This window comes from Hirundo rustica, chromosome Z, assembly GCF_015227805.2.
Source record: "Hirundo rustica isolate bHirRus1 chromosome Z, bHirRus1.pri.v3, whole genome shotgun sequence".
NCBI classification, from domain to species: Eukaryota; Metazoa; Chordata; class Aves; order Passeriformes; family Hirundinidae; genus Hirundo; species Hirundo rustica.
In genome coordinates, this window is record NC_053488.1 from 35,353,690 (window position 1) to 35,377,364 (window position 23,675).

The 23,675-nt window shown below is 40.3% G+C and overlaps 1 protein-coding gene across 4 annotated transcripts in view; it reads right to left on the minus strand.

The window, feature by feature from the left end:
• PIP5K1B (phosphatidylinositol-4-phosphate 5-kinase type 1 beta) overlaps positions 1 to 23,675 on the minus strand; it is a 107,600-nt gene that overhangs the window by 45,081 nt on the left and 38,844 nt on the right. For all 4 annotated transcript variants that reach the window (XM_058424149.1, XM_058424150.1, XM_040089503.1 and 1 more), the window contains 2 exons: positions 18,393 to 18,523; positions 1,136 to 1,253 (listed from right to left, as the gene is read on the minus strand). In XM_058424149.1, the coding sequence (XP_058280132.1) occupies positions 1,136 to 1,253; positions 18,393 to 18,523 (249 nt within the window). The remainder of the gene's footprint in view (positions 1 to 1,135; positions 1,254 to 18,392; positions 18,524 to 23,675) is intronic.

Here is a 23,675-nt window from a genome sequence, read left to right on the forward strand (position 1 = left end):
ATTCTATGATTTATAAAATTCCCAAATAACGTTATTTCCTTTCTACTACCATTTATAATGCTAATTAATTTATATATATATAACTATGGTCATGAGGATTAGTAACACAAAATTCATATATAGCACTTAAGAATTAAAATAAGACACTCACATTCAACCTAAATAAAAGCAAAACCAGCTAAGTTTTGCTTTCAGGCTTGTTGTCCATATTGGAAGAAAACCCTATTATTGCACTTGAACACAACAGAAGCAATTTATTTAGTAGTGTCTTAATATTTCAGAACAATCTAATCAATTTTTATTTTTTTTATTCACCTAAGCCCTTTCAAATTCTTTTGGTTTTAAGGAAGCCATTATCAATATTGGAACAAAAGGATTTTAAAACTCAATCAAAAAAGTGCACAATAAAACTCTGACATATAAAGTTGCTAATTTGTACCAGGACTCTTGAGTCCTTGGGTGACCCACCATGAAGCAAACTGAACACTGGGCAAACGTCTAGAAGACAATCCAGCTCAGCATTCACCCTATCCTTCCAAAAGCAGAACTACAGGAGAAATAAAATAGTGGATACTTGTCCTAGCGGTGTGCAAAGTGGCTCCACCAAGTAAAGCCTCCTTTTATAATGTCAGCAAATTTGAACCTTTTTTCCTCATATAAACTGAACACTGTGAAAGAATAAGGCTTCAATTTATGAAATAGAAAGAAAAAAGGAGGCATTCTAAAATGTTTCTTTTTTAGTCTCTCATCCATGTTCCTCAAAGCTAGACAGAACATTTGTAGACCTCACTTTGTAGTGAAGCATGTAAGTAATACAAGTAACACAAAAGTATTTAATTAGGACTGAATTGATAAAAGTCACATGACTACTGATCATAACTTCCCTAGAAAAATCATCTGAATGACATGGATGTTGCTCTAGTCAATTAACAAAGCAGATTTTTTTTATATGAATCATCTCAAAGATAAAGAATTAAATTTTTTGTAAACATTGAAAATATTCGCTAGTTAGATACCCCTCAATGTACAAAATTTTGTATTGACTTGGACACTCTTTAAGAATCTTTTTCTGACACAATGAAACTAGCGTGCTTTATAATAATTTGTAACTCAAAGGAAAATTGCAGGTTCTTACCAAGTAGTCATCAGGCTTGATACCAAAGAGTTCTCTGAAATAGCGGAAGGCAAGAGGTGCATATGTCTTAAATCTGAAGTCAGGGTAATGATGAGCAGGGGTAAGATTGCTCCCTTCACTGAAAACAAAAACAAACCAAACCAAGTTACTGAGCAATTATTAGCAGCTAACTTCACCACAAAGCTGCATAACTTGACTGTTTGCCTGCTGAGAAAAGACCATAAATGCAGATAAACCTCTCTATCCCCATTAACCACTATAATAGAAAGGTCTTTGACACTGACAGAAAATTCCTTTTTCTCAACTTAAAGGAAATTACTATTTTCACCACCTGTATGCATTTCCATAAAGATCATGTTTAAACATGAACAGGACAAAGTCTGCATTCCAGAAGTCCAGGGTAGAGACTGACTCCACTGAGTATTGAACACTCTTGTGTCATGGTCCCTGTGCTCAAGATGGCTTCTCTGTTTTTAAGCAGCAGATCCAGCAGGGCAGCTTCCCTGGCAGGCTCACTTCCAAGCTGTGCTGGGAAGTTATCTTCTCACACTCTGGGAACCTCCTAGACTGCCTCCTCTCTGGTGTTGAATTTCCAGCAGACATCTGGCAGGTTAAAACTGCCCAAAAGAACAAGAGCTGACAATCATCAAGTATCACCATCACATCATAGAACAGTTCATCCACCCCCTTATCCTGGTTGGGTGGTCTATTGTTGTATATCTTCACGAGACTAGACGACGGCCGATGGCAAAAAGAAAGAGCCTACCCTTTCTCCAGGAGGGAAAATATTGCTTTATTCTCCAGTCCTGCCCTGCCTTAGCTGGAGACCTCTCCCGATCGCTTTCCAGTGCCAGAGTGCCAAGGCCCTGCCCACGCTCAGGCTTCTTCCCCAGGGGGCAGGGCCCAGAGGCAGGGACCAGACACTGCCCAACAGGGATAAAGTGGGCGGGAAACAGAGTTGGGTTACAGCTGAGCAAGGAAAACCATGTGATTACAAATCCGATGAAACACTATATTAATGCATTACAATATTTCCCCTTTTCTTATTAAATTAAGAAGGAGGAAGGCTCGGTTTGTGGGAGATGCTCAAAGTTTGGACCTTGAGTGCCTTTAAAGTTGCAGAAGAAAAATGACGTTTCGTGCAAACAAATGATTTAAAAAAAACACTGTTAAGGAATAATGATAATTAGAAGGAGAAGGTTTGGCACTTTCTCCTCCTCCAGGCAGCACTGGTCACTTGTGGGCCCTCTGCAGGTGGCTTTGCAGTTTTAGGGATGAAAGGTTTCACCCACTTGGCTGGCACCCACTTGGGACCTGGGGGAGTGGACACGCAGGCATACCCACAACCCCAGGTGATCAGATCATGAGGACCCTTTGTTTCCCTGGTTGCTGGATCCTTTACCATTACCGGTGGCTTTGCTTTCAGCTGCAGTTGGCAGTTCTCTCTGAAATGGCACACAACTGCTGGGTTAAGATTTTCAAACGTGCAATTTAAAAAGTTCAGAGTGAGCAAGGCTTTGGACAACTGGATTTGGGGTGTTTCTAATTTTAGAGACTGATGTTGTTGGCTGAGGACCCTTTTGAGATTTTGGTGGGTCCTTTCCACGATGGCCTGACCTGTCGGGGAGTAGGGGATGCCTGTTTTGTGCTCTGCTCCCCATTGCTGCAGGAAGCTTCTGAACTCCTTGGATGTGTATGTGGGTCCATTGTCAGTTTTTATTGATTTGGGGATGCCCAGGAAGGAGAAAGCCTGTATTAGGTGTTTCATGGCATCACTAGACTTCTCCCCTGTGTGGGCAGAGGCATAGACAGCTCCAGAACAGATGTATGCAGATACATGGACATACCCTTGCCTACCAAAGGACATGATGTGTGTCACGTCTGTCTGCCATACCTCACAGCTCTTCAATCCCCTGGGGCTTGCTCCTGCACTCAGGGCTGGGAGTGCGTGTTGCTGGCACGAGGGGCACATTGCCACAATAGCCCGAGCCTGTTCCCGAGTTAGGTGGAACTGGCGGACAAGGCCTGGTGCATTCTGGTGAAAAAGCTGATGGCTGATTTTGGCTTGTCCAAAGATGTCTGGGAGTGGGGCCATCTCCACAGGCACAGCAAGAGCATCAGCCCTTCTGTTGCCGTCGGCTATGAATCCTGGTAAATCGGTGTGTGATCTGATGTGCATCACCTAAAATTGTTGCTCTCGGTGGGAGATCAGATTTACTAGTTTTGAGAGCAAGTTGAAAAGTGCAGAATTGTAGACCTCACTCAGTACAGCTTGTTCAGCTCTGGACACTACACCTGCTACATAGGCTGAATCTGTGACCAAATTGAATGGCTCAGGAAACTTTACAAAAGCTCAAACAACTGCAGCCAACTCAGCTACCTGAGGCAACCCTTCCACCTCGACAATATCTTTTTCCCACTGCTGAGTTTGAGGATTTCTCCATGTTATTACTGATTTATGAGATGTTCCAGATGCATCTGTAGAAACAGTTAAAGCCTTTAAAGGCCTCCTGCTCTGAACACTTTTTAATGATAATTTGAACTGAGTTTGTTCTCTAAATAATTTGTGAGCAGGCTGATGAATTGAAATTTGACCTGTGTAGCTATCCAGAGCAAACTGCAAAGCTTCATTTTCATGAATCAGGTGCTCCAACATAGCTTTTGTGATTTGGCCTGAGTTTATCTCAATTGGGATGTGAATACACTCAAAATCACATCCTGCCAACTCCCTGATCCGGGTCCTGGCTTTCCAGATCAATTCTGCTACCCAGTTCCTGTGGCTGGGGCATTCTTTTGGACCAGTGGTGACTGAGGAAAACCCACTCTTATTATCAAGAGGGGATCCTTACAGTCTTTGTCCTTTTTTGATTTTTCCACTCTTTCCCACTGAAAAATCATCCTGTGTAAGTGTGGCAATTTGCCTAAAATGATGAATTTGAATAGCAAGTCTGATTTGCACCTGTTGGCCTGTCTGATGGCCATACAGTCCTGTACCTTTTCTAGGGCTGCTCTTGCCTCTTGGGTGAGGGTCCTAGGAGAACTTAGCTCCTCTCCCCCTTTTAACAGATTAAAGAGGGGGTCTAGGTCCTCAGTGGTCAGACCTAGCCAAGGTCTTACCCAATTTAAGGACCCACACAACTGCTGGACATCTGCTAAGGTCTTGATGTTATTTCTGACAACCAATTTTTGCGGCACAATGGTCCGCTTACCAATCTCCAGACCCAGGTACTTCCAAGGCAGCATCCTTTGAATCTTTTCCTCCTGAAGCTTGAACCCTGCAGCAACCAAAGAGTCGATTGTCAGGTCAAGCGCGTGGGACAGTAAATCATCATTGGGGGCACACATGAGCACATCATCCACGTAGTGCAGGATGATGGCTTCTCCTACAGCTGCGTGCACTGGGGACAGCAGGGAAGAGAGGTACCACTGACAAACAGATGGCAAGTTTTCATCCCTTGGGCAAGAAATTTCCAGTGGTATCTCTTCCTCGGGGCTTCTCGGTTGAGGGTAGGGACCGAGAAGGCGAAACATGGGGCATCGTCAGGGTGCAGAGGGATCTGGAAAAAACAATCTTTGATATCAATAATTGCCAAATTCCAGTTTTGGGGGAACATTGCTGGGGATGGCATCCCTGGTTGGAGAACCCATGTCCTGAATGACATTATTAATTTGATGGAGATCATGGAGGAGCCGCCACTTGCCTTTGCCTTTTTTATAACAAAGACTGGGGAATTCCACGGAGACGTGGTTTCCACAACGTGGCCGTTAGCTAGCTGTTCATCCACTAGCTTCTGAACCCCCTTCAATTTTTCTTTACTGAGTGGCCACTGCTCTACCCAGACTGGTGAATCAGTTTTCCAATTGAGTTTCTGGGTAGGGTGCTCTTCAGTGGCCGCAGCCTGAAAAAACAGGGGGCATCTGGAATGCCAATCGTGACCCCCCCACTGGGCCATCAGGTCTCTCCCCCACAAGGGCTCTGAATAATCTAATACAAATGAATGCAGTGTAGCTAGTTGTCCATTTGGACCCCTAATTTGCACAACACTTTTTGATTGTTTTGCCCATTTCATTCCCCCTATACCTCCTATGTGCCCGGCCACATTTTGCAGTTCCCAATATGAGGGCCACATCCTTTCTGGTACAATCGTTACATCCACGCCTGTGTCCAAAACCCCTTTGAGGTTTATTGCCTCCCCACTGTGACAGACCTTACACCCTGTTATGTGTTTGTCCCTCCCAATAACTCAGGTGGGGCAAACCTCAAGGTGTTTGTTCCTTGTGCTGTTTTTTTCAGGGAACGGGTCAGGTGCTGGAATTGCCTGAGCTATTATCTGCCCCTTAGGCAGAAACAAAGGTGGGCGAACACAGCGCAGCCAGAGAACTAGTTGTTTAGGGTTTGATGAGATGAGACCTGGAAGGATCTCGATCTCTCTCGATGTGTATTTGGTGTCCCCAAGGATGACACACTTACTGCCAACATGTTGCCAGGAGGCTGGTGCCTGTAGATCCAATGAACCTAAATGCCAGTCTGTGTCACTTAGGTGCAAGGATTCTGTCAGTTGCAACCTAAAAGGCTTTTGGAGACATTCTGTGGTTAGACAGGGTCTGCTTACATCATGAACTGAAAGGGTCATATCTGGTGACTTCTGTTGAAAGGTAGAACTGATTATAACAGGATTATTTAATTTAACATTTGCAATTTGCATTTTTTAGTTTTTTCTCCCCCCCTACCTCTGATTTGCCCTATTTACATTGGCACACTGGGCAAGTGAGCGCTGACATTTTAGTTTTTTGAAAAATTCCCTTTGAATTCTTGAAACCTCCCGCCCCCATTGTCCCGAAAGTCCAGAAATTGCTTCTTTAAAGGGCATTGAGCCTTTAAATGTCCAGCCTGATCACACCGGAGACACATCGTTCTTCTCTTGGGTGGTGGCTGTGGTGCAGGCACAGGTGGCATGGTGTCTGCTGCGGCAGCTCTTTGCGGTGGTCTGAATGCATCTCTGGAACTGTGATTAAGACGTGCACTCATGAAAGGAACTTTCTGGGTACATACATGGAGCATGTCATCTAAGGTTGGCACTGGTTCCATGGGCAGGCTGAGGATGGCTGCCTTGCACTGTTCGTTTGCATTGGTCAGTGCCATCTCCTCCAGGACCGGTTCCTGGGCTCCTTCATTCTTAACCTGTAACTCGATAGCTCGGGCTAATCGCTCAACAAACGTTACTAAACGTTCTGATGGAAGCTGCTTTATTTTACTGTAAGGTTGGAAGGACCCATCGGGTTGGATTGAAAAGAATGCTTTGAAAGCAGCTTCTTTAATGCGTTCTAAAACAGCTAAAGGAATTTCTTGAGCTTGCTTGAGTGCTGCAACCCATTCAACATCACCACATAGATGTTCTAATCAAATTGGCAAATTATTATTATCAACAGCTGTTTCAGGATTTTGCCAAAGATCTGCGAGTAAATCTCGTAATAATCTGTTTTTCCATGTAAAGTCCCAAAGCCTAAACTGTGTGGATGAAAGGAGGGCAGAAAAAGGCTGCCGGAGGTCAAACGGAACCATAGGATTCCCTGCTAAATTTGCTTTTAAAAGGCTGCGAAAGTATTCACTTTCATGTCCAAATTTGGCTTGAGCTTTGCACAAATCCTGAATCGTTTGTTGGGGGAAGGGGTCCCAATTACTGTGGACAGCACCCCCTCTTTTTGACCATCGGTATGTGACAGGGGTGGCAGAAAAGCCAGGATAATTTCCTGCTTCTGGGTTCCCGGCTCCCCAACCCCACCACTTTCCCCAGGGCGTGGGAACTGGGACTGTGGGCAGGGAAACCGTGGGAACCAGGGACAGGGAGGGGCTGGAGGGTTGAGTCACACAGGGAGGAGCTGGAGGGCGGAGGTTTGAGGGTAGGGGGCAGAGTCAGAGGAGAGGGCAGTGCCAGGGGTGGCACCGAAGGGAAGGAGGGGTCTGGGGGGAGGAAGGGATTGCAAAAGGGATTGTGGGAAGGAGGACAAACAAAGAGAGAGGCTCCTCGTGACTCGAGAGCACATGGCTTCAGCCATTTTGGGGAACAAAGGAGTCCCCTCCATCTTGTGACCCCCTTTTGAACTAAGACTAGCTTGGGATTCACTAAGATGGGGGTTTGTGTACTCAAACTGCCTGCAAAAGTAAACCTAACCCGGGGTTTACAAACTGGGGAAGAAGGGAGTTTTGAGGAAAGTTTAGGGGTTTCTCGAGGAATATTTGATTTTGGGGAAGGGATTTTGGGGTCAGGATGGGGAGAAACTGAGGAAACTGGGGAAAGTCCACAAGGAACCGGCTTTCTTTTAGTTTTGTTTCTGCATTGCAAATAAAATCTGCAAGCTCCAAAGCGCAAAATTTGCTTTTTCTTTATCATTAGGGGAGCTTGATTGAGACAACTTTTTTACAACAACTTCCCAGAATTCTGGGGAGCTTATTTGCTCAGATGATACATCTGGAAATTGAGCAAATAACCACCGAAGGAAATTTTTAAATTGCTTTTGGAAAAATGGGTTTTCCCATCATCTGAGGCACTTAAAATTTGATAACAGGCTCTTTTTTGAGACACAGACAGCCTAGCACCCATTTTTGGCTCAGGTTTTAAGCTTCTGTGTCCCCTTTAACTGTGACGGAGAAACCAAAAGGGAAAAAAAACCTTGCTGGAGAGAAAAAAAGCTAAAGAGGGTCAACAGTTTCCTTTTCCACCCACCCCCAGGCTGCCGAAAGAAAGCCCTTTGAAGGTTTTTTGCTCTGAAAGCAAAAACCTTCCACGAAGGGAAAAACTCTTTTCTCTGAGGTTCAATGCCTCTTAAAAAGATTTTCCCTTAAAAAATTGAAAGTGGTACTCACCAAAAATCCAGCGTTCTTTCCCTTCTTTCCCAATCACTCCTTTTGCCTGAGACTGACCCTTTCTGGTGCAAAAAGAGCTTTCAGTCTCTAATCCCAGGATCAGCTTTCCATGACATGTGGTCATTCTCTCTAGGAGCAGCTTGCCGGTCAAGGGCTTCTTCGCAGCATTCTGATGGGATTTTTGAGTCCAAAGGAGAAAACTGCAGCCTTGCCTGTGGAATCCTGTGGGAGACTCCACAGAGAACGCCAAGCCTGACGGGTCTGTCTCTGGGTGGGTGGGCTACGTTTCATGATTCATGTACCTGTGTGAGATTCCTCGGCCATGTGCTCCCCGAGTGGTTCTTCCAGCTTTTGGGGAACCTTTTGTGGCTTCAAGCCGCACGTAAAGCGCCAGTTGTTGTATATCTTCACGAGACTAGACAACCGCCGATAGCAAAAAGAAAGAGCCTGCTCTTTCTCTGGAAGGGAAAATATTGCTTTATTCTCCAGTCCTGTCCTGCCTTGGCTGGAGACTTTTCCCGATCGCTTTCCAGTGCCAGAGTGCCAAGGCCCTGCCCACGCTCGGGGTTCTTCCCCAGGGGGCAGGGCCCAGAGGCAGGGACAAGACACTGCCCAACAGGGAGAAGTGGCAGTGGAAGAGAGTTAGGTTACAACTGGGTAAGGACAAACCACATGATACAGATTACAAATCTGATAAAACACAATCTAAACCAAATTAATGCATTACAACAGTCTATAACAGACTCCCACCAGGCTATCTGCCTTTTCAGCTCTCCCCCTGATTGTCACCCATAGGCACTCAACCTTCTCATCACTGTCCTTGAGCTCTGTAGAGTCAAAACTCTTCCTAATGTACAGAGCCTCCCCACCACCTCTCCTTCCTTGCCTGTCCCTTCTGAAGAGCTTGTGACCATCCAGTGCAGCACTCCAGTCATACCACCATGTTCCTGTGGGAGTGACTGTCATATCTTTCCTGCCACTCTGTGGCTTCCAGCTCCATTTGTTACCTGTACTCCTTAGCTCTTTTCCTTGTTTTATGTTTATCATCTCACTGTATTTTTAGCCTGAGTTACAAAAGCCTTGATATGAATACTAGATAGAAGGTAAAGGTCAGCAGCAAAATGCTGCTAGATTTCAAAAATCCCTTATGGTTTTTCTATGCCCATGGATTCATTTATGACAGAAACTGAGAGAGGTCTTTTAAGCAGAAGAGTAAAGTTCTACACTGTGATTTCAAAACAAATAAGAGCACCTTTAAGACAAAGTTTGGGTACCGAAATCATCCAGATAGAAACTTTCTAACACTTTTTTTTGAGTATTAGAAAGCAGGCTTTTATTACAGCATGCTGGTCACTCTGGGGATCTTTCCTCTAATCAAGTGCCCTGAGCATCAACTGAACAGAGTTTTTATCATACACACTGATTATATATTCATTAGTTATCCCCACTTACTTAACTTTATTTGACATAGTTGCCCCCCTTATAAGAAGTCCTTATTTGATTCTTTGGAGTCCGTCTTCAATGTCCAGTGTCCTTTCTATGTGGCTGTTCCTTGACCTCTGCCTCTGAGTAATTGCAATGTCATTGTTTTGCACGACTTCTACTTTGCCAGCCTTGCAGAGCTGAGCTGGCATTCCGCTTGTGTTTTGCATGACTTCTGTTTGCCTAAGTTACATCCTTTATCTACTTCTCCAAGGCTGTGCTGTTGTGTTCTACTGTCCTTGATAGCAGTAAAATGATCTTCTGTTTTACAGTTCTTATCAGTTCGGCCGGTGTCTGAATGGTTTGATAAATAGAGAAATACAAAATCCAAGACTTGACAGTTACTGAAATCAGCTTTTCCAGCACTTCTTTATTCATTTCCTGTAGCCAAATTATTCAGTAATGCAGAATGTACCACTATTCTTGGCCAAAGGACACTAAAAGAAAAAAAGTCTACAAATTCCCACAGATATGAAAAGCAATACAAGTTAAGCAACATTCCTGAAAAAGATAATGAATAAAACTTAAATATAATGAAAGAATTTAAGAGTTTTCATCCTGTACAGTTAAAACTTGTCTTATGAACTTGCCACCTTTCGTTGACAACAGTTTGATCAGAGAAACATACTCAACCCACCTAGCTGCCCCAGCATGCATGCTGCCAACCCCCCACCTAACCAAACTGTTTCGGTGATGGCAGGCGAACAAGCTTTCTCAGGCTCCAGAAAAGTGTAACGCTTTTAACTCTTGAACAGAAGATACAAGGAGAAAAGAAACCAAACAGATTTCTGTCTAGAATTCACATATAAAAAGATGCTTGGGGATGACCAATAATACATACGGAGGCAATAGGATGCTGCTGCTTCTTTGGAGTGCTAAACTTTACAGCTAATAGTAAAGGTTGCCTAGTCCTAATGAACTCCTCTGATCACTTTATATTTACTGCAGTATGACTCCAAGATATCAAAATCAAATCCACATAGGCTTTATTGTTCCATTATAGAGCTAAAAATGGAAATCAGTAGGATACTAGCTAAAGATACTAGTATTTCTTTACAGTTAAGATAGACTAATGCTCTTTCATAAGGCCTTTCAGCTGCTCAGAACACTGCCAGATTTTTCAGACATTAAGTTTTATATAACTGGTTGTGACTCACTGAATTTTCATACATTATAAGGATGCCCCTGAGGTCATAAAGCTCCACTGGAAACCTGGGGTCATACTTGTAAATGCATTTAATTGTCATAAAATGGAGAAAAGAATAGAACAGAGTGTTCTCTACTGAAGTATCACATAATTACCAGGGAATATGAAGCATCCAAACTTTTTTATAAAGTTCTACATTTCGGTACTAAATACTTCTGTAAATCTGCTTCCTCCAGCTGTAAGTCAAAAGCTTCTCCTGTGAAAGCATGTCAGCAAATAGATTACATGTCCTTACTATACCAGAACATGTACTGTCACTTGACAAAGGTGAGATGAAGGTAGGAGGTTTGCTATGACAATTGGACAGTTCTGAGACATTTCATAAGTACATATGAAGTAAAATGATGCACAGTAGATGCATAGTAATGCATAGTAAGTGGAGATTTATTGCAAAACAGAGCAATTATTTTGGAACAGCTTCTACACAGAGGGCAGTCCCATGTATTTAGAGCACGTCAGATACTTTATAACAGATATAACAGTCAATTTCACTATGCAGACAACTTTCCTTATTTATAAAATCGTCTTTAAAAAACGCCTTCTGTTTAAGGTCTATACCTTACTGTTTCTGTTAATCATATTAATTAGTTTCAGCTTCACTACCTAACAGAATAGCTTACTTATCTCAACAGTAAGCTCTTCTGTAATTCATGAAGGAAGCTTGACACAAATTTAAGATTTCTTTTTAGTACTCTGGAAAATAATTTTTACAGTTTTCTTGACAGTACTTTTAACAGAAAAGCACCCTCACTTCCAGTAATTTCTTACAGAGATGGAAACTTTTCAAATTTCTTATCAATTTGAAGCTCATATGACAAGTATGAATTGAGAATGGCCTTGCTCTAGCTGGAAAAGAACAATCTCCACTGTACACAATACTTCATGGAAGTACATCCCATCTCTATTTAGAATTACTCACATTCCACTCTTTTAGCTATTGAAAGAATGTGTTCTGTGGTTTCTCTACACATTTTCATGACACATTTTACAGTTTCACTCTCACGGGATTAAAGTATATGTGCAAAGCACTACATACAACAATTTTTAATCAGTCTAGGGAGTTTTAAGGGGATGATCATATCTTTGAAATTGAACAAGAAAAATGCCCATGATATATTGACAAAAAGTTAAATCTGCAAAATGGTGCTTAGGACATAATAAGAAAGGGGGTAACCATATAATTTTTCCCCTCTCAGCTAATTTAAGCACAGGTCTTCCAGAAAAAAAAAAGATAAAGACTTTTAAAATTATCTCTGATTCTGGCAAGCTTGAAGAATTCAAGTCTTTCTATATGAGCTAGGACAGCAAAATACAGGCTTTGGAAAGATTAGGAAGCAATTGTAACTTATAAGGTATTTTAATAACCCTAGCTGTTATACCACACAAAAGATTCACAGGCAGACTAAAGAAGAAAGACTAAGCTTAAAATGCAAGTTTGGTTTAATACTTAATCTTTTTTTTTTTTTAATCAAGCACACCTAGAAATGACAGTATGTTCCTCTTAACCTGTCTCTTTGGAAATGCTGAGAGTGGATTTAAAGCATAGGTGGTGCTATGTCAAACTAAAAGTGAAGTAACACTAATTACATTTTTAATGGTTAACACCATGGCTGTAAAAATTTGTTTAACAAGACACCCAAATATATTTCTTGGCAGCTTTTCTTTGCTGTGGCCTCACCCTGGTAGGATATGCTCAGGAGATACCACACCTATCAGAAGGGGCAGAGAAAGCCAGCTGCATATCTTGGTAGCAAGCCTTCATCACTGAAGATTGTTTAAGGGTTCTGATGGAGCTAAGAAGAGAATTAGTCTATAGCTGTGACCCCATGTATAACTTTCTTGTGTGTATTGTAAAAAAACTGAAGAGGAGGAACACCTCAGTTCTTTCAGTGAAAGCAATTCCTTTTTAGATTGTAAAATCAAAATAAAATGTCTAACCTTAAATTTTCTCATCATTAGAAACTAAGATTATCTACATTCATTTTCATTGTTCATGAATACAGATGTTTTTTAAAAATCCATCAATATGTGTTTCAGCTCTAAAAGCTGTATCAAATAAACACATGCTACAGGTCAGGTAGTGCTTTGGTATGTTCCTTTCCTGTGTGTCATTTCAGGAAAGCATCATTTCCCACATGATGGAAGTAGAAATCATGTATATCTGTACAAATAGGTGTGTCTACGTTTTCTTCATAATGTGGTTTAAAGTCCAGTGGTAACATCCTTTTTTCTCACTTGCATTTTCCTAAACTTTCAGTTACTAAATGTTGTGCTGAGCCGTTCCCTGCAAGTCAGCTTTGAAATACAACTAGGAATAGTAAGTAACTTAAAAACAAGTCAAGTCAATCATATCTACATAACAGCTGAATACAGAAACATTTACTTATGATGACGAAGATATGATTATTTCATAACCAACTGGAAATGCTATTAAAGTACAGGATCTCAGAGTACTTGAAAAGTAGTTTAAGCAGTCTACATAACCACCAACTATCTGTGTTATCAGAGGTTTACCAATAATTTGTTGGTAACAGAAGTAGTTGAGTCCAGTAATTCATACCAGATTTTGCTTTTGTCACTAAAGTATCCCCTATTTCTAATATTTGTTTTGCATCCTCCTCCCTGTGCTGTCACTCAATTCACAAACCATAAAAGCCCTGTCAGAACCTGAATTATTCTGTGCATCTCTGCAACCAAAGCACCAAGGAAGAGCAGAAGTTTTTTATCAGAATATTCAGGTCACTTTATCTTCCTTATGAGACCACCCACTGGAAACACATATCATGGTGTAAGTTACACCACAACTCATCGTTAGTGTGAACATTTAAATACTAGTCACACTGAACCTGTAGAGCATTCTATACTACAAATATGCTACTTAGTCCATCAGCTAACCTATGATACAGGTTTGGTACAAAGATATTTCCAAAGGTAAGTATCAATTTTTTCAATCAGTTCTCAAAAAATTACTAGAAAACAGTACACTTCAGTTTTAGATGTCAGGTAGAACTCAGACAGGCCAAGTAAAGTTTTTACTCTCTTAGTACTTTTGACTACTTATTTGGGCTGTTATTCAAATGCTATCACAATACAATGGTAAACTTCTGACATTAAAGAGCAGAAAGTACTGAATAAGCTTTCATTAGCATCCCAAGAAGAAAATTTGTAAATAAACCAGTTCAGTATATAGACTGTAGCTGCAGAGTGCATACAGGTCATCAGCATCTAACATACTTCCCAATTCCAACAGAAACCATAGCAACTGTTTTCAATATGCAGGGTCTAGACCCTGCAATAAAAGTGTATCAGCAAGGGAAGTGTATAAGATTAACTAACAACTTGCTGCAAAAAACGTCAAACTCAACAGCTGTGCTTAAAAGCAGCCTCCATCTAAGAACACAAAAAAATGCAGGCTGAAGCATACCATCTTGCCTGAAAAATTCTGCATTTCTGAAGCTTCATAGCCAAAATTAACTAATATAATGGAGCAGCATCTGTTTGGCTTCTCAATCACCACAGAAAATTCACCTCTTGTGTCTGCTGGAAGAGCTTTATAAGCTACCTACACTGCCAGCTTACAGGGAGCTGCAAAGCCCCATGGCCCAGTGATCAGTTTGAACCACCACTGCCTGCCAGAGCTAGGTTTACAGATGAGCAACAAGTCAGTCTATCCAAGGCCATCTCACTGGGAGCCAGCACCACAGCCAAGTCAAAGGGCTGACAAAATATTGCTCAAGCCACATTGTACAAACAACTAACTGGAAGCAAAGCGTGCCAGCGGGAACTGCTTCCAGCCAAGGAAGATGGGCACAAATATGCCCCACACAGCTAGTCATAGGACAGAGCATAGGGAGCATGTGCAGGATGAACAACCTTCCCACCTAACCCTCCAGCCATTGTTGCAGCAGTACCAACACCAGGTAAGCACTTCTGTTGCTGGATTTCCAAAGTGGAGTTGAAAATCCAGAAAAGAGGTTACTTGGAATGGTTTCCCTTGTGGTTTCACTCTATTCAGTGAGTAGGGTGGAGTCTTCAGAATCAAGTAGGTCAGTGTAGGGTGCGTTTTGTTTCTCCATCCTGGGACCAAATTTGCATAGTACCATTTTAAGTCTATCTGGATGGTGGTTCTCAATGAGCACCATTATAGCAGCTTCCAGTAATTCCTCATTTTCCAAAAACAACATGTTTTACAAACTCCTGGGGAGCTTGAAGAGAAAGGGATGAAAGGCCCTCCATCACTACAGTGTGCAAATGAAGGCAAGCACCTTTGCAATTCAAATCCACCCACTGTACAGAGACACCTGTACTTCACTCAAAGTCACTGCCAGAAATAAACACATAAATTAATCTGTGCTAAACTCTGACCAATTTTACCCAGTTACAGAGTAACTCTGGACAAGGAATAATAACCTGCCATCCAGGCAGTTACTTCTGATCTACATCAGCAGTTCCCACAATGTGCAGAGCAGTTATGTTCAGATCTGACCTAACCACTTTTTTCCCCCGCATTTTTCTCCCTTCTTAATGAATCCTCAATGCTTCAGTATGACTACTGAAGCAGAGATACAGGTTGAAAATTATTTCAGCATCTGAGAGGTATGCGGATACTATTTATCCTCTTCAACCAATAAAATTCATAAACAAGTGCTATTTTCCCCTAACTATAAAAGTGTAGATATAACACTCTTCTGCTCAGTGGTTCACAGGCTGCATTGCATTTCATTTCTACTAGCTCAGGTCTGTCTTACCACTGCCACCTTAACAGTGCTCCTGTTGCTGTCAAAGAAGCAGGTTTTCCTATGACTGGAAAACAGTCTTCTCACCTCGCTGCCAGACACAGGTAAGGCAGGGAAAATATGGGAGGAAGGTGAAACAGGATGCCATGCAAAGAGGCAGGTTGCTGAGAAGTCACAAAAATGAAGGGGAAGTTCAGCTGACAGCCTGTTTGAAGTTGCAGATGAATTATTTGTACCCAAGGCAAGTGGAAACATACTTGGCTTGCTGGGTAAACAGCTCTTTCAGCACCACTCTTGCTGCTTGGTTCTTCTTCAGCTGCAAACTTCTGCAAAAAGTTTACTCAACCTCAGCTTGCCCCAGGGTACTTCCAGGTAGAGGTCAACCCACTTCACCTGCTTGGTGTAATTAATTTCCAGTAATTGCTTTCAACCCAGACCAATCCAAAGGGGATTAAAAAAAAGTCATTACAGTAATTACTTTTAACAATGCTGCCACAACATGGAGGTAACACCCCTAGGAAAAAGTGAAAAGCACTTGAGGTGCACCTTGGGAGTGCAGCCCCAACTGTAAAGAATGTGCAACCTTTGCTTTTTATTCAAACATGGGTAATGAAGTTACCTATTGACATGACTCTGGACCAATCCACATAATACCATCATGAAACAACATCCAAATACTTTGAACCATCAAGAAAAAAAGCATGTATTAATTTTGTGCAATCCTAAAGTGTTACAATTTATGCACAGTAATACACTTCTGGTTGAATATATTTTAGATAAATAAAAGTGGACCTAGCAAGGACTTGAAATTTGACATTTCTGTGCAGCAGCATAAGAAATACAGTGTCATGTTTGAAGACATTGCTACAGGTAGCCAATTTTTAGTTCCATAGACAATGTTGCCAAGAAGTGCTCTTTATGGAGCACTTTGTAACAGTCAAGATGTCTCACTATGCTATATACTGCTTACTACCTAGCTACGCAAGGAAAAGAAAAAAAGAAAAAAAAAAAAGAAAAGGAGGGGAAAAAAAAAAAAAAAAAAACCACCACAACCCAACCAACCAAACAAAAAGAACCCCAAACCAACCAACCAAACAAAAACAAACAAACAAACAAACAAAAAACTCTACACTGCTTTGGCCACTACTTTCATTTGTCTATTTTTCCTCAAAATATTTATTTTTTTAATAGGAAACTGTCCCAGAAAGGTACTACTTAAGCTGTTTTATTCAGTGTTATATTAATACAATCAGTCTTTTCCTTCTGCCTTTTGTTTTTGTTTCAAGCCAGAAGGGATGTCTCCTAGATCTTCCTTAACACCAATACAAACCAAGGAAATCTCATTCTGTACATACATGCACGTGAGTCTCACAGGAAAGAAGGCACATGCAATGCTATGCACTACAAACCACTTTATTCTACTTGTTCTTTTAAAGGTATGTGCAAAAAGAAGGAGAATGAATTTCCCTTCTTAAACCATGCTATGAAATAAAACATAAAAAATAAAATAAATAAAAATAAATAAAATAAATAAAAATAAAATAAAAAGCATGTAGGTTCCATTTAGTTTCCATGAACAAAGCTGATATAGCAAATATACCATGGAAGCCACTATCACAGGCAGACATTTTTATCACCAATAAAAGCTTTGTTAAATGATATGCGAGTTTTTCACCTGTAAGCTTGATTTTTAAACAATATTTTGTGATTCTAATGTATGAAAACACATGCATATAGTTCACTTCTCTATATCTACCTAATCTACAAGAGAAAGACTACTAACCTGCGCAGAAACCCTATCAGCAAAGCAAAGATATGAATACACTTAACTACTAAGAAATAATGGAAAAGCAAAATTTCACATAAGAAGGTGGAAGGGTTTTTTGTTTTGTTTTTGTGGGGTTTTTTTGTTTGTTTGTGGGGTTTTTGTTTTGTTTTTGTTTGTTTGTTTTTGGTGGGTTTTTTTCCCTTAAGGATATCTCTCTTCAATGAAAATCAAGGAAATTTACATGAGGAAATACCAGAATTTACAGTGTCTGCAATTATTTTGTACATTGTCAATTTAACTTGGTTTAGTGACACCAGTAAATACTAAAGATTATAAATTATTTGAAACAGCTTATGAAGTAGCATTCAAATAGCAATGAACAAAACTGAAAAACTGATAGAAATCATCCCCAAACCCAGGAAAGATTACATTGATAGTGTGTCCTTACTGAAATATAGCACTTCTGAAAACCTTGAAAACACTCAACGGAGCAAGTTGTCCTGGTTTTAAAATACATTTCTCCTAATCCTTCTTCATTTCTTGCTAGCATATGTAACTTGGAAAGGGTGCGTGACACTGCATGTCATCTTCTGAACACCAAAAATCAGTATGACGCTTATTGTTACAATTTCTATACCATCAACTTGGCAGTGATTCAAACTGAGGTGACAAATCAGTAAAGGTGTACAATCTGTAATCAGCATAGCTTGTAGGAGCTGACTGTTGTCACAGACTAGAGTCCTGGACAGAGCTTTATAGTGTAAAATATAAGGCAATGTTGTAGTATAAATTTTTATGTTATACTTAAAATGGCAGGACTTGAATTTTCATAAATTTTTAAAATCCCTCAACAAAATATCAAGTATTATTTTTAGAAACTAATATGCAATTAATCAAATGTGAATGCCAGATCCACAAATCAATTCAAATTGACAGCTCCTTTAATTGAAAGTGTCAAAATTACTTTCCCTCTCTATAAATAGTAAGTCCAAATCTTCAGATAAATTGTGACCTTTCCAATTCTTTCCCTACATTCATTTTCAATGACAACATGAAGACCAGATAATTTTCAGGTTTCATATGTTATACTTACTCTAATATGATTTTGTTAGAACTGGAAAACAAACCTGGTTCAAAATACCTAATTAAGTCTAATTATGAAATTTTATTAAAGAAAAATCCAATATGCTTATCCTTACCTTGGTAGAAAGACACTTTCCACTACATAGAAGTCTTGCATAAGAACATCTCTGTCTGGTTTTGATGTAAGGTTTCCTACTGTGTAACCTATTCCCAACTGGATAGCACCTTTAATAGCCGAGGATGCAGTCTGTGTAAAAAGCAAGAATTCAAGCATGAGTTTGATAAAAGCAGATTTCTGTGCTTTATCAGTTATATTATAGCTAAATGTGTTGATTATTTTCATAATAACAACACCCTGTCATCTTTACATGAAATAACTGATTTTTAATTAACATATTTAAAATAGTAACTATATACAAAGTGAAACTTTTCAAATTGCCCAAATAATTTAAACATGAAGTTCTAACTCAGCATAAAATCACAGAATAGCAGGATGAAAGAGACCTCAAGAGGGTCAACCTTTCTTGACAAAAGCATGATCTAGACAAATACCCAGCCAAGCCAAATCTCAAAAATGCCCCAAGCTGGGGAATTCACCAGTTCTGGGGAGATTATTCCACTGCCTGACTGTTTTCACTGTGAAATATTTCCAATTGTGTTCAAGCAGAATATCCCCAGGAGTAACTAACTCATTATCCCCCATAATTTCCATGTGACCCCTTGTAAAAATAGAGTCTCTATCTTCTTAGTAACCACCCTTCAAATATTGTAATATGGTGATAAATTTCCCCTCAACCTTAATTTCTTAGGGTTGAACAAACCTAACTCTCTCAGCCTCTCCTCACATGTCAAGCTTCTAGCCCTTTGATAATTTCTGTGGCCCTTCTCTCCATCTTCTCCAGCCTGTCCATATCCTTTTGTACAGTGAAGAACAAAACTGACAACAGTATTCCAGGTGTGGCCTGACAAATGCTGACAAGAATGGGATCATCTCTGCTGCCGATGCCCCCGTTGATGCAGCCCAAGATCTCACTGGGGCCTTGCGGAAGTGGCACATTGCTCACTCATACTGAGCTTGTTGTTCACTAGGGCTCCCAGGTCCCTTTCCATGGAGCTGCCCCCGCTGGCCCCCCAGCCTTGTGCTCCCAGCCTGTGCTGCACTCCTGGATTTGTTTTCCCAGGTGTAAGGCCTTCCACTTGTCCTTGCTGAGTTTCAGAAGGTTCTTCTTTGCCACTCTTCCAGCCTACAGGGTTTTCCTGCAGGGGCTCTCCCTTCCAAAGTGTTCACTTGATTTTAAGTGCTGTGGATGACCACTTACGAAGACATGAAACAGTGTTGGGCCCAACACCAATCCCTGGGGAACCCCACTTCTGCCCGGTGGCCAGCTGGAAAAGGAGCCATTTACCACCACTCTGGGGTAAATGACTACTGTGGGTCAGGTCCCCAGCCACTGCAGACAGCTTGTCCAGACTATGACACAACAGCTTCACCAGGAGGCTGTGGGAGATCATAGAGAAAGCCTTGGAGAAACACAGGCAGATAATGTCCATGGCTTGCCCCACATCAACCAAGCTGGTTACTTTGCTTTATAAGGCAATCAGGATTGTCAAGCACAGTTAAGCCTTGGTGAATCTGTTCTGGTGTTTCCCAACCACGTGTTTCATCTAACTTGTGATGGCTCCTTGGAGGATTCTTTCCATAACATTTTCCTCTGCCTTAGTATTAACCTTCAGAATGAACAGCCAGATCCCATACTCCACAATATTGCGAACACTGCAGCCAAAGCCATCACTAAATGCCATTACAACGCTGGTTTCCTTGGTTAGAAAGCAGCAAGTCCAGCCGTGCCTCATTCCTATTTAGCACATCTAACATTTGGAAGAGGAAGCAATCCCGCATGCATTCCATGTTGTGACCTGCTGCACTGCTTTACCAAGAATGTCTGGATAGTTGAAGTCACTGAAAAGACCCATGATCTGTTATCCAGATGTTGCTAAAGTGACCCTGCTTAAGTGCTTCTTTGCCCTTTATGTCTTGGTTTGGAGGTCAGTTGCAGATGCCTCATCTATGATCCCCCTTGGGGATGTCCCTTCTGATCTTGACCTAGAGGCATTTGATAGGGTTTCCATATCAAATGTAGTTGACTTCTATATGTTCATGACTCACTTTTAACCCAGAGCACAACTCCTCCTCTACTTTCCCGCCTGTCTTGACAAAACCTGTAACCAATTTTTGTGACCCTCTTAAGACATTTACAATGTAACAGGACATTCAAATTGCTTCAGGATTGTGAAGCATGCATTATGTTCTGGAAAAAAACAGTCACAAATTCCAGGTGATAGTACATGCATGCCAAAGCATCACAATGCAAAGCTTATGGCTTAAATGCTGACTCTAGATGCAAATGTATTTGTGCAAGAGGTCCGTTGACTGTGGGGAACCCAGAGAAAAATGAAGTGGGGAAAGGAAAATCTCCCAGTAAAAATATACCCTTATAAAGTGCACAGACTAAATTCAACAGCTAGAGCTTGCAGGACAGAAAAGCCTCCAAAACAACAGCATGAAATTGTGATACGATGCATGTGTAAAATGATACCATCTCTGAAACCTTCCCATGCTGAATAGACAGTCATGCTGCATGAATTAAAAAACAGCAGGAGGGAGTCAAAATAAGAAACTAGTCAAGAAAGGAATTTTTAAGAAAACATGGAAGGAGTGAATAAAGAAAACTGTTGGGCAGGGAAAGAATGCTATAAGGAAGGGAGTATCTTCCCTTACATGATAACCAGTTTGAAGAGAACATGTTTAGTCCCTGTTTTTAGGTTTTACCTCCTACCTACCAAACAAGCAGGAGACTAACAGAGGAAAGAAAGAACACCAGAAGTTTCATAATCAGAACCACTTCAGCACTTGAACAGAACCATTTCAGGAGTGGAAATTACGTAAGTAGTTCAAGTACACAAAGCTACTCTTGTTATAGTTCTTGGAACAGCATATATTAGAGTGGCTGCTTCTTTTTAGAAAAGAAAAGACAAGAGATGTGTAGCTCTTAAATAATTAAGATTGCACGCCAAGCAGAACTTATACTTGCGTAACAGTTTAGAACCAGTGATTTGGTGGGAACAAAGAACACTCCATTCTGAAAGTGCTACTTTGACTAATAGAAAGATTTGGCTTTGTGTCATAAGAAGAGTCACATTTTTCTTTCCTTGAAAGGCTTCTATTCATGAATGATTAATGCTCAACAAAAGCTGTAATTATATAACTTTGATCAAACTAATACACATACAAATAGTTTCTGCTTCATTGCTGGATGCCCATCTTGTTCTCTGCCACAGCAAGCAACTATGTTTGAAAGAACTGCAGATAGTACAGTACAACAGAGGACATGCATTCCAAATAAACTCTGACAAAACCCACCAAACTTCAAAAACACCCAAGACAAGTAACCTGGCAATGTGATTTCAAAGGAAACCTCTGGGACATCTTTCAAGCTCATAAAAATATCTGTAATTATAAAATATCTGTAATTCAAAAGACCTACAGACTTTTAGTCTCCAGTAGGCAGAATGTAAGGCTTTCTACTACAACGACACAGACCTTTCCTACAAGGTTACCTCTTGTTAATTTCCACTTGTATTCAAGAGTGCCATTAGTAACCACCCATCATTTCTTCAGCAACCAAAGAAGTTGGTTTAGCAGAAAAGTAATGCTATGAAACCATTCAGAATACTTTAACAACTGCTTTGAAACACAGAACTGCTGCAGTATGCTGAAGGCTACTGCTGGCCCAAAGTCCACTCTTTGTCAATCACCACTAGCACCAAAGGCAGGTAACCCAATATGCCCTTAGCAACTGACAAGTATTGGTTTTTGCAATCCATAAAATAATAATAAAAAAGCCCTTGTCTTTAAATCATCACTTGTCTTTATTATTATTAATAATAACAGCAATAATAATGATATTAATACTATTATCATAATTAAATCCACAGAAAATATAAAGAAGCTGCTTCTTAATTCTTATTAATTTTTCCTTACTTGGGCACTTTGTTTAATGCCCATGGAGGCAGCAAAATCTAGTTTCAAACCTAAGCCCCTTATTTATTTCAGTTTCTCTTGAACACTCTCATGCTGCAAAGCAAACAATAAAATCCAGCAACCTTTTGTGCCATGGGTTTTTTCAGTCTTTTAGAGACTGAAATATTTTTTTCTTCCTATTAGCCTCAGGAAGAGGTTCAGAAAATGGCCCTTAGGTAATTTATTAGCTGTAACTGTAAAGCTGTCAGTGCACAGTGACAGTACAGTGACTCACAGATCATTTAACTTGTTATCAACCTTCTGAAGCTGAAGAAGTATTAAGGAATGAGAATAACCAACAGGATAAACACATCAATGAATTTTAGGTTATGAAAGTGATTGGATTTGTAGCAAATTGTATACACTACAACAGCTGTCTTTATTACATAAAGGGGCACAAAGTAAAACTTCTCCCATCCGCCTTTTGCTGTTTAAGATATTACTGTCTACTACACAGGTGCTTTGATCCCTGCATAAAAAACTAAAACTGCCCTCATTATGATGAAACATACCCTTGCCTCTGTTTATCAAAAGTAACTATATATTTCTGTATTTGTCATATGGCTTTGCTAAAAGAGCTTGTAGATAAGAAAAATTATAGGCAGACTCATAAAACATAACAGCAGTATATAATACACAACACAGGTATATAGAATATTTGCATCACTGGTAAGTAATCTAGCACTCAATGCACTGGTCTCTTAAATTACTTTCTCTGCAGATTGGTCTTCCACTTGCTCTACATTACTCTAAGCTGAAATCCTTTTTTAAAGTAGCAAAATAATTGAGAATTTAAATCCTCTCAAATCAGGTCTTAAGTTTGCACATGATCCCACAAATGTACCAAGTAGGATTTAGACATTGTTTTTCCAACAAATAATCACTTTCTGGTAGCCTTCTAAAATTTAAATTTGTTATTTTCATGAAATAAAGGTATTAATCGGACACACATAATGCATATAAAGGCAGTTCACATCCAGATAACATTTAAAAAAAAAATCAACTAACTGAAACTATCTAACAGATGTACAAGTGAGGGTCAAGGCTACTGAACAGATTGAAAAAGTCTGTCCTTTAATGTAAATTTTAAAAAATCAAGGATGGCAAAAATACGGATGCTGTAATTTCAATTATAAATTGGACAATAATTTTTTCTGTTAGAGTGTGAAAGTTGTAAATTACTGGCAAACCTGACAAACCACTAATGTACACATTGTACACAAAGATTTTAGATATGGTAAATGGATTTATTCTTTTAAACAAGTGTCCTTATAATTTCTTGGTAACTGTATGGGACTACTGATGACATCAATCGTTT